At 43.4% G+C, this 15,071-nt stretch overlaps 1 protein-coding gene across 3 annotated transcripts in view; it reads right to left on the bottom strand.

Moving 5' to 3' along the window:
* Positions 1 to 15,071, bottom strand: part of LOC112241691 (synaptotagmin-like protein 5) — an 81,037-nt gene that overhangs the window by 5,767 nt on the left and 60,199 nt on the right. For 2 of the 3 annotated variants that reach the window (XM_042319830.1, XM_024409737.2), the window contains exons 8-10: positions 11,659 to 11,756; positions 4,308 to 4,403; positions 133 to 201 (exon numbers count right to left, since the gene is read on the bottom strand). In XM_042319830.1, the coding sequence (XP_042175764.1) occupies positions 133 to 201; positions 4,308 to 4,403; positions 11,659 to 11,756 (263 nt within the window). The remainder of the gene's footprint in view (positions 1 to 132; positions 202 to 4,307; positions 4,404 to 11,658; positions 11,757 to 15,071) is intronic. The other variant, XM_024409742.2, reaches the window with a different exon arrangement.

The raw sequence follows: 15,071 nt of genomic DNA on the forward strand, positions 1-15,071 counted from the left end.
TTATGTCATAGAGTGAGCCAGTATGATGAATGACCAATTTAGGCAGTCAGTGGCAGCGATGGGAGCACAGCTGCACCGATTGGTGGAAACATATTCACAATAAGTGAGGTACACACATACACAAGAACTCACAGTTTCTGCGTCTGAGTCGCCAGGAACACTGAGGTAGCCCCATTTTCTCTCTGAGCCGGGAGTAGAAGACTAGCAGCCAGAGGAAGAATAGAACCCGAGCCAGCAGGGGGAGGAGGAGAGAGAGAAGGAGGAGGGAGAGAGTGAAGGAGAGAGGAGATAGAAAGAGAGGAGAGAGGGAAGGAGGAGAGAGGGAAGGAGTAGAGAGGTGAGAGAAAAGAGGAGGGAGAGAGGGGTGATACACGTGAAAGTGTAAAGAGGACAGAGACGAGAGGACAGACCCCATGTACCAGGGCAGAAACCCCAGACACGGACACAAAACTGAATCTATCAGGGTTACCATGGTGATTATCAGATGAAGCAGGACCCGATTAGAACTCATCAATGAATAAACAGAAGGACACAGCGACAGCGGACAGGCTGAAAGCACCAGTAAATATCAAAGACAACTAAACACAGATGCTTCCACCAAAGCAACATATCTGGGAGCAATGGATTTCCAGTTTTAGTAGATACAAGAGAATCAGCCTTCTGGGCTTCATATTCTTTTTGGGGGACCAACTTTTTATTTAGTGTTGTCTATTTTTAGGGGGGTTACAGGAACAAAACAACTATCAAAGAAATGTATACAAAGATAACCCCCAACTCAGTCCCCATCCACCCACCAGCATCCTCCCTCCCCACCCAGAATCCATGTGTCACGTACGTCATAACGAGGAGCCCAAGGCGCAGACTGATTGGAATATGTCATTTTATTTCATGAAGAACACTTAAACAAATGAACGTGACGCTATAAACTAGTGCTGACATGCAACTACACATAGACAATAACCCACAAAACCAAAATGGAAAATGGCAACCTAAATAGGATCCCCAATCAGAGACAATGATAAACAGCTGCCTCTGATTGGGAACCAATTCAGGCCACCATAGACCTACATATACCTAGACATACTTAAACCCCATAGATATACAAAAACCCTAGACAGGGAAATCTAAACCACCCTTGTCACACCCTGACCTAACCAAAATAATAAAGAAAACAAAGATAACTAAGGTCAGGGCATGACAGTACCCCCCCCAAAGGTGCGGACTCCCGGCTGCAACCTAAACCTATATGGGAGAGTCTGGGTGGGCATCTAACCTCGGTGGAGGATCTGGTTCTGGACGCCGCCCCCCTTCTTTACACTGAGTCCGCTCTTGTAGCACTGACCTGTGGATCATCGTCGGAGGCTCTGGACTGCGGATCCTTGACGTAGGCCCCGGACTGGGGACCCTTGCTGCGTGGATCATCGCCGGATGTTCTGAACTGGGGACCGTCGCTGGAGACCCCGAGCTGGGGACCGTCACTGGAGACCCCAAACTGTGGCCCGACGTTGAAGGTTCCGGACTGTGGCTCGTCGTTGGAGGTTCCGGTCTGTGAACTGTCGCCGGACGCTCTGGACTGGGTACTGTCGCCGGACTCTTTGGACTGCCGAGGCGCACTGTAGGCCTGGTGCCGGCACTGGTGGTACCGGGCTGGTGACACGCACTTCAGGTCGAGTGCGGGGAGGAGGAACAGGACGTACTAGACTCTGGAGGCGCACTGGAAGCCTGGTGCGTGGTGTCGGCACTGGTGGTACTGGAGGTCTGGAGTGTAGAGCTGACACAACCCGTCCTGGCTGGATGTTTATTTTCGCCCTGCAAATGCAGGATGCACTGGGCTGTGCAGATCCACCGGAGACACAGTACGCAGAGCCGGCGCAGGATATCCTGGTCCAAAGAGGTATACTGGAGACCCGGAGCGCTGAGCCGGCACCCTCCTTCCTGGCTGTTTGCCAATTCTAGCCCGGCCAATGCGAGGAGCTGGAATAGAGCGCACCGGGCTCTACCGCATAACACGCTAGGCCTATACAGTGCCTTCGGAAAGTATTCAGACCCCTTGACCTTTTCCACATTTTGCTAGGTTATAGCCTTACAGTCCATCTAAAAGTACACCCAATAGATTTTAAATTAAACTAAATATACTATAGCCTATTCAACTTTCTGAAACAAACAATTCACTCAAAAAAAATTGTGCACTCACTCTCCTTCCAGGCAAAGAGTGGGCGTGCATACCCATAACATGATGCAGTCTGCACTATGCTTGAAAATATGGACAGTGGTACTTAGTAATGTGTTGTATTGGATTTTCTCCAAACATAACACTTTGTATTCAGGACAAACCGTTAATTGGTTTCCCACATTTTTTACAGTTTTACTTTAATGCCTTATTGCAAACAGGATGCATGTTTTGGAATATTTTTTTATTCTGTACAGGCTTCCTTCTTTTCACTCTGTCAATTAGTTTAGTATTGTGGGGTAACTGCAATGTTGTTGATCCATGCTCAGTTTTCTCCTATCAGTGACTAGTGTTCCATTATTAAAGTGGCCAGTGATTCCATGTCTATGTATATAGGATAGCAGCCTCTAAGGTGCAGGGTTGAGTAGCCGGTTGGTAGCCGGCTAGTGATGGCTATTTAACAGTCTGATTGCTGTTTTTTAGTCTCTCGGTCCCGGCTTCTTTGAGCATGGCTATATTGCCAGGATATCAAGACAGCTGGAACAAATAGCTAGGGTTGCCATTTAATTGTTTAAAAATGTAATATTGATGATGTCATTGTTATCTTCAGTGTTAATAACCCCATGGGTGTAAGAAACCAAAAGCAGGAGCCACAGGGAAACCCACCCATTGATTTGTTCCCCACCCAGAACCCCCACCCATTGGTTGTTTCCCACTCAGAACGCCCCCCATTGGTTGTCATGTCATCCCCTGGTCCCCCAGTCATTGGTTGTTCCCCACCCAGAAACCCCCACCCATTGATTGTTTCCCACTCAGACCCCCACCCTCCCCATTGGTTGTTCCCCCCACCCATCCCACTCATTGGTTGTTCCCCCCACCCATCCCACTCATTGGTTGTTCCCCCACCCATCCCACTCATTGGAGCGGCCATGTTCCCACAGGTGAATGGTAAACTGACAGAATATGCCAGCTGCTGGAGCGAAATAGACCAGCTATTGTTCTTTGTAATACAGTTAATGTCCCACACCTTAATGTGATGTTATATGCTGACAATTACTTGAAAATAAGTCAGTTAATTCATAGTTATTTTGCAAAGGAAAGCCACGAGAAAACCACACGTTTCAATGCATGCCACTGAAACCGGAACACCGGGCTTCAGTTATGATGAATATTACTCACAGTGTACATGAACATTATAGGAAGAATTGCTGCTATAGATATCTACTGTGTGTTTGTTTCCCTCATCCACCCCTATATTCATTCTGTTCTATTCATACAATATTTTCAAGCAGGGAGATTCACAGAAGCCAGTCACCATTCATCTCCATAATCTCTGTAATCATGGCCCTCCACCTCTGCTGTTATTGAGAGCAGAGCCAACGGCCAGAATTAATGTTGTTAGTCATGTCTGAGGTGAAATTAGAAATGTCAGACAGGCAGGAAGAGTGTGTCGCCTGTTAACCTAACAATGTCTCCGATTTGTCCTTTTTTTTATGATTGTGTTTTTGATCTCTTCTATATTCTGGGGGGTATTTCCTATTTATTAACGTGGGAATAGTCTGTGCCCAGTGGGATGTTTGTATGTTTGTATTCTGCAGGGCTCATTTGTAAAAGAGACCTAGGTCTCAAAATCGGAACTTAAGAGAGTCGGTCAATATGACTCTGTCAATCACAAAACTCAGCTAATTATTTAGTTTAGTGTTGTGAGAAAAGAAACAGAAATGTTGTTCTAAGCCAGGTTCTACCAGAGCATAGCACACATACAAAAGATATACAGTATATACACCTGTGAGTTTAGGCACATTTTCCTGGCTCCTAGTCAATGTCTATATGTGAGCTGTGCTGTGAGCTGTGCTGTGAGTTGTGCTGTGAGCTGTGCTGTGTGTGTGTGAGACACTGCCCTGCTGTTCCTCAGCCCTGAGGTCACTGGTGCTACCTGACACTGTTCACACAATGGTTTCAACACAGCCATGACTCACTCATCAATCCTCTTTATGGGCTGTGTGTGTGTGTGGCAGTAGGCCTGCCAGTCTGTCTTCTTGTGTGCCAGAGCATGGCAGATGCATCTTTGTGTCCATTATGTGTGTGTGTGTGCGTTTGTGTGTGTGTCTGTGTTTACTATACGGCAGGGTATTACCGTAGACACAGCGTAGCTCATGCGTCGGCTGGCGGCCTTGCTGTGTGCCGACATCAGAGCATCGATGTCCTCATCTTTATCATTATCATCAAACTCCTGGAGAACACAGAAACCATCAAAGGAGACATCAACCAATGGAATCTCTCTGTAGATTCACAGTAATAAGGCAATACAGTGTAAACACATCCGTCAGTTTTCTGTGGCAACTTCAAATTCAATCAGACAGGTCAGGATTTATTCAGACAGGTCAGGATTTATTCAGACAGGTCAGGATTTAATCAGACAGGTCAGGATTTATTCAGACAGGTCAGGATTTAATCAGACAGGTCAGGGTGTTAATTAGATTACTCGCTTATCACACACTGTCTTTGAGCTCTTTATGAGTGTGTGTGTGTCTGTGTATGTGTGTGAATGTGTATGTGTCTGTGCATGTGTGTGATTGTGTATTCACGTGTGTAGAAAGATCAGACAACTTAATTAAATGCTCACCTACAGTAAATACGGAGTAGTGACCCTTAGCCAGTGGTTCTTATGTACAGCTGTTCCACCACACAGCCTCCAGCCTTGCTACTCAGCTGCTGCTACAGGCTTTTATGTGAGGCTACACTCACTAATGAGCTCTTAACTGGGCAATAGCCCCCACAATGTATAGGCATTGATTGCAAATTAATGTTAAATCTGGTTTGTGCTCAGTGGGACTATCATTTGTTTTTCAACAGGACAATGACCCAACACACCTCCAGGCTGTGTAAGGGCTATTTGACCAAGAAGGAGAGTGATGGAGTGCTGCATCAGATGACCTGGCCTCCACAATCACCTGACCTCACCCTAATTGAGATGGTTTGGGATGAGTTGGACCGCAGAGTGAAGGAAAAGCAGCCAACAAGTGCTCAGCATATGTGGGAACTCCTTCAAGACAGTTTGAAAAGCATTCCTCATGAAGCTGGTTGAGAGAATGCCAAGAGTGTGCATATCTGTCATCAAGGGAAAGGGTGGCTGCTTTGAAGAGTCTCAAATATAAAATATATTTAGATTTGTTTAACAATTTTTTGGTTACTACATGATTCCATGTGTTATTTCATAGCTTTGATGTCTTCGCTATCATCCTACTAGTAGTAAAAAAAATAGTAAAAATAGTTTTAAAAAATAAAGAAAAACCCTTGAATAAGTAGGTGTGTCCAAACTTTTGACTGATACTGTATATACACTACCGTTCAAAAGTTTAGGGTCACTTAGATACTCAACTATTCTAAAGAAGGACAGTTTTATAGCTTCTTTAATCAGAACAACAGTTTTCAGCTGTGCTAACATAATTGCAAAACGGTTTTCTAATGATCAATTAGACTTTAAAATGATAAACTAGGATTAGCTAACACAACGTGCCATTGGAACAAAGGAGTGATGGTTGCTGATAATGGGCCTCTACGCCTATGTAGATATTCCATAAAAAATCTGCCGTTTCCATCTACAATAGTCATTTACAACATTAACAATGTCTACACTGTATTTCTGATCAATTTGATGTTATTTTAATGGACTTTTTTCTTCTTCTTTTTTTGAACAGTAGTGTATTTCTCATTGTGAGGCAGTGAGCAGGCTGTTACTGATTGAGTGCAGAGGCAGCTGAGTCAAGGAGGCAGAGCAGGATGCACACGTCATGACAACTTTTTACCAGGCCATTTAGATTGGTCATTATGGAGACACCCTTTTTCCATAAAACATATTAACCATCTAGAACTGATAGAACAGAGACAAAGCATTGGAATACTACTTTAGGCGCACTAGAGCTCTTTAGATAAATTCGCTCAGAGGTGGTTTAAAGTAACCTGCATTCTAATGTCAACTTTTCTTATGGAGAACAGTATCAAGCGATAAGTTTTACTCATGCTCAGATCTAGGGTTTGGAGCGCTGTGCGGGTGGAAATTTGAAATGGAAATTATGGAACTCCCTCGTGTGCTTGTGTTATGGGGAAAAAGACCACAATGAAAATGACATGAAATGTGGAGAATGCCTTCCATTTGATACAATAAATATATTGAAATGAAGATATCACTGGAGTCCTTGCAAATCAATTTGTGCCACTTGTGTAGCCTACCTGGAGCTGGCAAACAGATTTCATAAATAGCCTATAACTCAGTTTGCTGTTGTAGCCTTGTGTTAAAAGTCAATCAATTATTTTTACACAGCTTAAAAATCTACCGGGCGCAGTGGCCTCTTTAACTCAGCAAGCTCTCTTTCTCGCTCTCTCTAGAAGCAACACCCACCTCTATTAGTGCCCCGTCTAATCCAATCGCATGGTTATATGCAAATACAAGAGGCCCATTTACATCAATCCAAATATCCTCTGCAGAACCCTGGGACAAGCAGGCAGAAAGAAACAGAAAGATTTGACCGCGGTTCAACTGTTACTATCACAGATAGGAGGAGCTTAGTTACCAGTATCTTTGTTAATATGGTTTGTAAAAAATAAAAAAAGTTGACTCTGAAAACCGTATATTCAAAGACGAGTGGACGGAACAGTATATATTCATTCTCCCCGCAACTAGCACAAAACCAATGTGCCTGATATGCAGCGAGTCCATAGCTCTCGTGAAAAGTGACAATGTTAAGCGGCATTATGACACCAGGCATAGTAAATTCGATCAGACGGATCCCCTGAACACAGAGGTGAGATCAAACAAGATTAACCAACTCAAATCCCAATATGAGAGGTCCACCAATATGAGAGGTCCACCACAATGAGAGGTCCACCACTATGAGAGGTCAACCAATATGAGAGGTCAACCAATATGAGAGGTCCACCACTATGAGAGGTCCACCACTATGAGAGGTCAACCAATATGAGAGGTCCACCACTATGAGAGGTCAACCACTATGAGAGGTTCACCACTATGAGAGGTCAACCAATATGAGAGGCCAACCACTATGAGAGGTTCACCACTATGAGAGGTCCACCAAAGTCCTTGTCTATTCAGTGAGAGCCCAACAACATGCAACGGAGTGTTCACTGAGGATAGCTTAGGTTTTGGGAAAACACCCCCAAAAAAATTTTCAGACACTGAGATGGTAAAAGAATGTGTGAAGTTGCTGACATCTTGCTTGAAGGTGAACAAAAAGATGAGCTGAGGGTAAAGATCAAACAGGTCCCACTGTCAGATTCCACAGCAATGAGGAGAACTGAAATATTAGCTGAAGATTTAACTCAACTTTATTTTTACATTTTTAAATGTATTTTAAAAAATGGAACCTTTATTTGACTAGGCAAGTCAGTTAAGAACAAATTCTTATTTACAATGACGGCCTACCCCGGCCAGAGCCGGACAACGCTAGGCCAATTGTGCGCCGCCCTATGGGACTCCCAATCACAGCCGGATGTGACACAGCCTGGATGAGCCCATTCAGAATGCACCATGCTTTTCTTTAGCCGTCTGGTGTTAGTCAGATTTTCTAACGAAGCAAAGAAGGAATTCTGTGAGGAGCTGTTGGGCTTAACACATCTAGAAGCACACACACAGGGAGAGGATATCCATGAGGCCATCAACGGGATGCTGACAAAAAGGGGGATAGATCTGAAGTCAGGGGTCTCCAACACCACAGATGGAGGTCCAGCCATGAGGGAGAGGACTGGTTGCACGTTTGAAAGAGGACCACCCTGACATCCTATCACTGCATCATCCATCAATCTGTCCTGTGTGCCAGTCTGGGAAAATAGCATTCTGAGGTCATGACAACGATGACGAAACTGATCAACCTTTTGAGAGCAACTTCATCTCTACAACACCGCTTGCTACGAGGCATTCTGACAGAGGTCAATGCCAGTTTTGATGAGTTACTACAGCACAACAATGTCAGATGGCTCAGCAAAGGCAGGGTTTTGGAACAATTTTGGGCCATTCAGGAGGAAATCAAAGCTTTCTTATTAGAGCAAAAGAGTTTGAGAGTTTGACAGAGTTTTTGGAAGATGAGGAGAAGATGGAAATCAAATCAAATCAAATTTATTTATATAGCCCTTCGTACATCAGCTGATATCTCAAAGTGCTGTACAGAAACCCAGCCTAAAACCCCAAACAGCAAGCAATGCAGGTGTAGAAGCACGGTGGCTAGGAAAAACTCCCTAGAAAGGCCAAAACCTAGGAAGAAACCTAGAGAGGAACCAGGCAATGTGGGGTGGCCAGTCCTCTTCTGGCTGTGCCGGGTGGAGATTATAACAGAACATGGCCAAGAGGTTCAAATGTTCATAAATGACCAGCATGGTCGTATAATAATAAGGCAGAACAGTTGAAACTGGAGCAGCAGCATTTTTGACAGACATTACATCTCACACCTTAATCAACTGAATGTCAAGCTGCAGGGACAGGACAACACATTGTGTGATATGATAACAGCAGTCCGGGCTTTCCAGAAGAAATTGGAGCTTTTCAAGAATGATCTTCAGAGAGAACTTGTCCACTTCCCCAATCTTCTGGTGCAAACGCAGGGAGAGAAAGATGTTCCCAATCATGTTGATTTCATCTAGAAGCTGATGGATAACTTCAAGGCTTGCTTTGAGGACTTCACTGTTGGAAGAGAACTTCTGCTGCTCATCCAGAACCCTTTCTTAGTCACAAAAGTGACAAAGTTGTCAAAAGAAGCCAAACCGATCTTCAGATGGGTAGATGTTGCATTACCCAATAAAATTGTTGATTAAGCTGCAAGAAAATGTGTCTTTGAAGGAGCAGGCTGGTGATTGTGACCCTGTCACTTTCTGGGGAAAGATGGTGCCTTCAGCTGCTGTCCCTGTTCCACATACAGCTGTGAATACAGCCTTCTCCACAATGAACTTTATTAAAAACAAATACCGCACCAGGTTTACCAATGAACACCTGCACTAATGTCTCAGAGTTGCTCTCACACCATTTGTGCCAAAGTTAAAACCATTGGCAGTAGACAGAAAGTGTCATTTCTCTCATTGATGCAAGGGCAAGGCCCAGAGTGACTTCGACATGAATATTGCATGGCTGTTACGGCTCTCTTCTATCTCCTCCTCTGACGAAGAGGTAGAACAAGGATCGGACCAAAATGCAGCGTGATGATGATTCATGATATATTTTAATGAAGGAAAACCTATACATACAGAAACTACAAAACTAACGAAATGAAATAATGAAAACCGAAACAGCCTATCTGGTACAAACACAAAACACTAAGACAGGAACAATCACCCACAAAACACATAGTGAAACCCAGGCTCCCTAAATATGGTTCCCAATCAGAGACAACGAGAATCACCTGACTCTGATTGAGAACCGCCTCAGGCAGCCATAGACTATGCTAGACACCCCTACTCAGCCACAATCCCAATACCTACGAAAAACCCCTATACATAAACACAACACAAAAACCCATGTCACACCCTGGCCTGACCAAATGATATATTAGAAAACACAGAATACTAAGACCAGGGTGTGACAATGGCCCACTGTCATTCTGTGCATTCAGATTCTTATTATTGTTCAACTCTCCTTCGTTCTCCAGAAAACATGCACTTTATTTGATAAAAAATAAATGATTTAATTCAAGGCCCATGTATAATGGTGGACTTTTTAGATAGATAATTATGCAACCACTTTCATAATTCAGCAATGTTGATGTAATGTTGCACATTCTTACATTCAAAAGAAGTAATAATTAATAGTACTTATTAGTCTAATTTAATGTATTTAATTTACATTTTATGTAACAAAATGTTTCCTAAGTCGTAGACTAAAAGCTTTGTTTCTACGCTTGAACCACAGCGCCGATAAAGGACGATATCCATCCGGACATTTGTCACTGGACCTTCTGAAATACTAGTCGAGTACCCCTGGGCTATAGGCTGTCTGCACCTAGCTTAGCAAAGTTTAATTGCAATTTTCAACCCAGATTTTAGTCAGTAGCCTAGGCCTATTGAAATAACAAGTCAATCTTGCAAATAGGCCATTTATAACAGTTTATAGTGTTAGCATCCGGCACATAATAACGGCACAAATACATTCGGTTTTTGAAGTTTGTCCAAGTGTTTCTTGCACAGAGATTTTGAGATCCTCTGTCCAATTTTCATCACTCAAACTCTCCTGTCGGATATATCTATAGTTATGCACATGCGCAAACAAGATTTATTTACAATTATAAACTGGGTGGTTTGAGCTCTGAATTCTGATTGGTTGAAAGCATGGTATATCAGACGTGTACCAGGGGTATGACAAAAACATACTTTTTACTGGTCTAATTACGTTGGTAACCAGTTTATAATAGCAATAAGGCACCTCAGGGGTTTGTGGTATATGGCCAATATACCAGTGCTAAGGGCTATGCCCTAAGAACAGCCCTTAGCCATGGTATTTTGGCCATACATTACACCTCCTCTGGCCTTATTGTTTAATCATAGCAGTCAAAACAAGTTAAATCGGCATCCATTGATGGTAAATGATCTGGAGAGTTTAATAAGAGCAATTTATCTTTTCTCATGTCACATATTCTTAAACTCACAAGAATCATTATTTTGATGGAAAACCGAATTTTGCTTCTTAGCCTACTTTGTTAAAAATGACATCGATATTCCTTCTTAATTCGCTTGATAAAATGATGGAAAAAGGATGAATGTAGCAACACCTCTCTTGCTGTGAAACATTTTCTTTTAGCTAGTTTTCAGACAGAACAAACACTGCAATTAGCTACGCTACGTTTCCTCAAAGAATAACCAAGACCACACCAACCATAGCAGACAAAAAAAATGTTTTGTTAAGAAACTAAGCTAGTTAGTAAATGGTTAAACCCATAACGCACATTTAAACAGAACCTCAGTTGTGCATGCTAGCATCAATTTACCAGACTCAACTGACAGCATCGCCATGCAAAAGTAAAATGTAGTATGGGGGCTGCACAAGGGGCACAAGGGTAAATACCGGTATACATCATTTTAATAGCAGGACACTGTAAAGTCCATTATCCCTCTGAAGAGTATGTATTAGGCTGTTTGAGAATGTTTGAATCCTAAGCAACCTGTCTACACATAGTACAATACAAACATAGCTACTGTAGTAGGTCAAAACTGTGTGCTGGAAAACCTTGGTAGAGCATGGGTGGAATAGGCATTGTGGTGCTTGTGAGTTTCCTTTATTTTTTGGCTTCAGACCAATGACTATTCTCACTTAAAAAGTAGTTTGGGGTTTCTAATAGCTTAGAGGAAGTCCACTGTACTGTGCACTATCTGTATGTATCAAAGATCATGGTTATGTTGCCATAGAGATGGACACAAAATATGTTGACTTATTCCGGGGTAAGGTGTGTGGGTGGTGTGTGGAGGTGGACAAGAGGTGTGTGTGTGTGTACCGTGTCATTGAGCCCAGGAACGGAGCGGCTCCTCAGGCTGAGGGCCTCATCACTGGCAGAACCAGGAACAGACAGGTCCACCTCAGAACGACTACGATCTACAGAGAGAGAGAGAGAGAGATGGAGAGAGGGAGAGAGAGAGAGAGATGAGAGGAGGAAGTGACAAGGTATTCCCTCCCCACAGCCACACATAAAGACTGTTATTTCCAGTTATTTCACAGCTATGCCTAATGGCACTAATTGGAGTTGTTATGAAATGCTAACATGTGACAGAGCACCATATGCTGCTACAACAGCCATCTGCTACCAGGGGAAGATGAGAAAAGTGTTTGAGTGGTGAAAGGGAGAAAGACAGAAAGGGAGAAGAGAGAGGAAAGAGAAAGAGTAGAAGAGGAACAAGAACAGGGGAGTATGTGAGTGTAAGAGAGAGATCAAGAGAGGTCTAGAGTGAGAGAAAGAAAGAAAGAGTGAGGAAGAGAGGAGTATGAGGAGAGAGAGATAAATAAATAGAGAGAGAGGGATAAATTCACAGAGCTAGAGAGAGACATGGTGGAGCTCAGAGAACTAGTCCACACAATCCAGACAGAACAAACCCACAAAACAGACCAGCACAACAACAACCCCCCAACAAGACCCGGAGGGCAGAAGTTGGAGATGGACGGCTGGCTGAGAGAGCTGGCTGCTATATGGACTGAGGTGAGAGAACTTATGGAGACACACACGGTACTGAACGAGGTCAGAAAGCTGAGGTGTAACAGAGAGCAGTACACTCCCCCAGAGAAGCCAGCAGAACAGCCCACCTCAGACCCGGACCACAACCTCAACACCACAATGGGATAGACAACACAGGACCCACCAACCCAACAGACCCCACCCCCTCCTGTCAGCTCTCCTGATAGCCCTCCTGACAACCCACCCACATCCACTGAGGACACACAAAAGCCAGAGATTGTGCTCCTCATTGACTCAAATGGCAAATACATTCAAGAGGATAAACTTTTTCACAAACACAAAGTGGCTAAACTCTGGTGCCCAAACACTAGGCATGCCCTGGAGCTGTTGTCAGAGGACTCCTATGGTAGCTATATACATATATACAATATACAAACCACAAATTCCAATTGGCTATACTTAAACTCTTTACCATCATCCTCAGCTCTGGCATCTTCCCCAATATTTGGAACCAAGGACTGATCACCCCAATCCACAAAAGTGGAGACAAATTTGACCCAAATAACTACCGGGGATATGTGTCAACAGTAACCTTGGGAAAATCCTTTGCATTATCATTAACATCAAACTTGTACATTTCCTCAGCGAAAACAATGTACTGAGCAAATGTCATATTGGCTTTTTACCAAATTACCGTATGACAGATTTCTTTCCACAGTGCCGGGGGGTGAGACAGGGATGCAGCTTAAGCCCCACCCTCTTCAACATATATATCAACGAATCAACGAACAGTCTGCAGCACCCAGCCTCACCCTAATGGAATCTGAAGTCAAATCTCTACTGTTTGCTGATGATCTGGTGCTTCTGTCACCAACCAAGGAGGCCCTACAGCAGCACCTAGATCTTCTGCTCAGATTCTGTCAGACCTGGGCTCTGAAAGTAAATCTCAGTAAGACAAAAACAATGGTGTTCCAAAAAAAGGTCCAGTTGCCAGGACCACGAATACAAATTCCATCTAGGGACTTCTATGCCATCAAAAGGGATATAAAATTTGACATACCAATTAAGATCTGGCAAAAAAATACTTTCAAATACTTTCAAAAAAATAAATTCTAGAACCCATTGCAATTCATGGTTGTGAGGTCTGGGGTCCTCTCATCAACCAATAATTCACAAAATGGGACAAACACCAAATATCCTCTGTGTACAATGTAAAACACCAAATAATGCATGCAGAGTAGAATTAAGCTGATACCCACTAATTATCAAAATCCAGAAAAGAGCAGTTAAATTCTACAACCACCTAAAAGGAAGCGATTCCCAAACCTTCCATAACAAAGCCATCACCTACAGAGAGATGAACCTGGAGAAGAGCCCCCCCAACCCAAAATTAGGGAAATCTTTGACTATGTACAGATGAGCATAGACTTGCTATTGAGAAAAGCCGCCGACGGCAGACCTGGCTCACAAGACAGGTTATGTGCCCACTGCCCACAAAATGAGGTGGAAACTGAGCTGCACTTCCTAACCTCCTTAGAGACACATATTTCCTACAGATTACACAGACCACACAAAGAATTCCAAAACAAATCAAATGTTGATAAACTCCAATATCTATTGGGTGACATACCACAGTGTTTAATCACAGCAGCAAGATTTGTGACATGTTTCCACAAGAAAAGGGCAACCAGTGAAGAACAAACTCCATTGTAAATACAACATGTATTTATGTTAATTTACTGTACATTTTTGATAGTTTACTTCACTTTTGTCTATGATCTATTTCACTTGCTTTGGCAATGTAAACATATGTTTCCCATGCCAATAAAGACACTTAAATTGAGAGAGAGAGAGAGAGAGAGAGAGAGAGAGAGAGAGAGAGAGAGAGAGAGAGAGAGAGAGAGAGAGAGAGAGAGAGAGAGAAGAGAGAGAGAGAGAGAGAGAGAGAGAGAGAGAGAGAGAGAAAGTGAGAGAGAGAGAAAGAGAGAGAGAGAGAGAGAGAGAGAGAGAAAGAGAGAGAGAGAGAGAGAGAGAGAAAGTGAGAGAGAGAGAAAGTGAGAGAGAGAGAAAGAGAGAGAGAGAGAGAGAGAGAGAGAGAGAGAGAGATAACAGGGTGGGAGGGAGGAAGAGAGTAACATAGGAGCTGTAATATCTTATGCCCTTGGCAGCTTTAGTGACAGTTTAACGTGTAAACTTAATTCTTACAAAGTGCTACAACTCTCCAGTCTACGTCACGCTCCCACGCACCCAGCCTAATAGAACACTTCCTAACACATGCTCCCATGCACCCAGTCTAATAGAACACTTCCTAACACATGCTCCCATGCACCCAGCCTAATAGAACACTTCCTAACACATGCTCCCATGCACCCAGCCTAATAGAACACTTCCTAACACATGCTCCCATGCACCCAGCCTAATAGAACACTTCCTAACACATGCTCCCATGCACCCAGTCTAATAGAACACTTCCTAACACATGCTCCCATGCACCCAGCCTAATAGAACACTTCCTAACACATGCTCCCATGCACCCAGCCTAATAGAACACTTCCTAACACATGCTCCCATACACCCAGTCTAATAGAACACTTCCTAACACATGCTCCCATGCACCCAGCCTAATAGAACACTTCCTAACACATGCTCCCATGCACCCAGCCTAATAGAACACTTCCTAACACATGCTCCCATGCACCCAGTCTAATAGAATACTTCCTAACACATGCTCCCATACACCC

Source organism: Oncorhynchus tshawytscha, linkage group LG03 (assembly GCF_018296145.1).
Source record: "Oncorhynchus tshawytscha isolate Ot180627B linkage group LG03, Otsh_v2.0, whole genome shotgun sequence".
Lineage (NCBI taxonomy): Eukaryota > Metazoa > Chordata > Actinopteri > Salmoniformes > Salmonidae > Oncorhynchus > Oncorhynchus tshawytscha.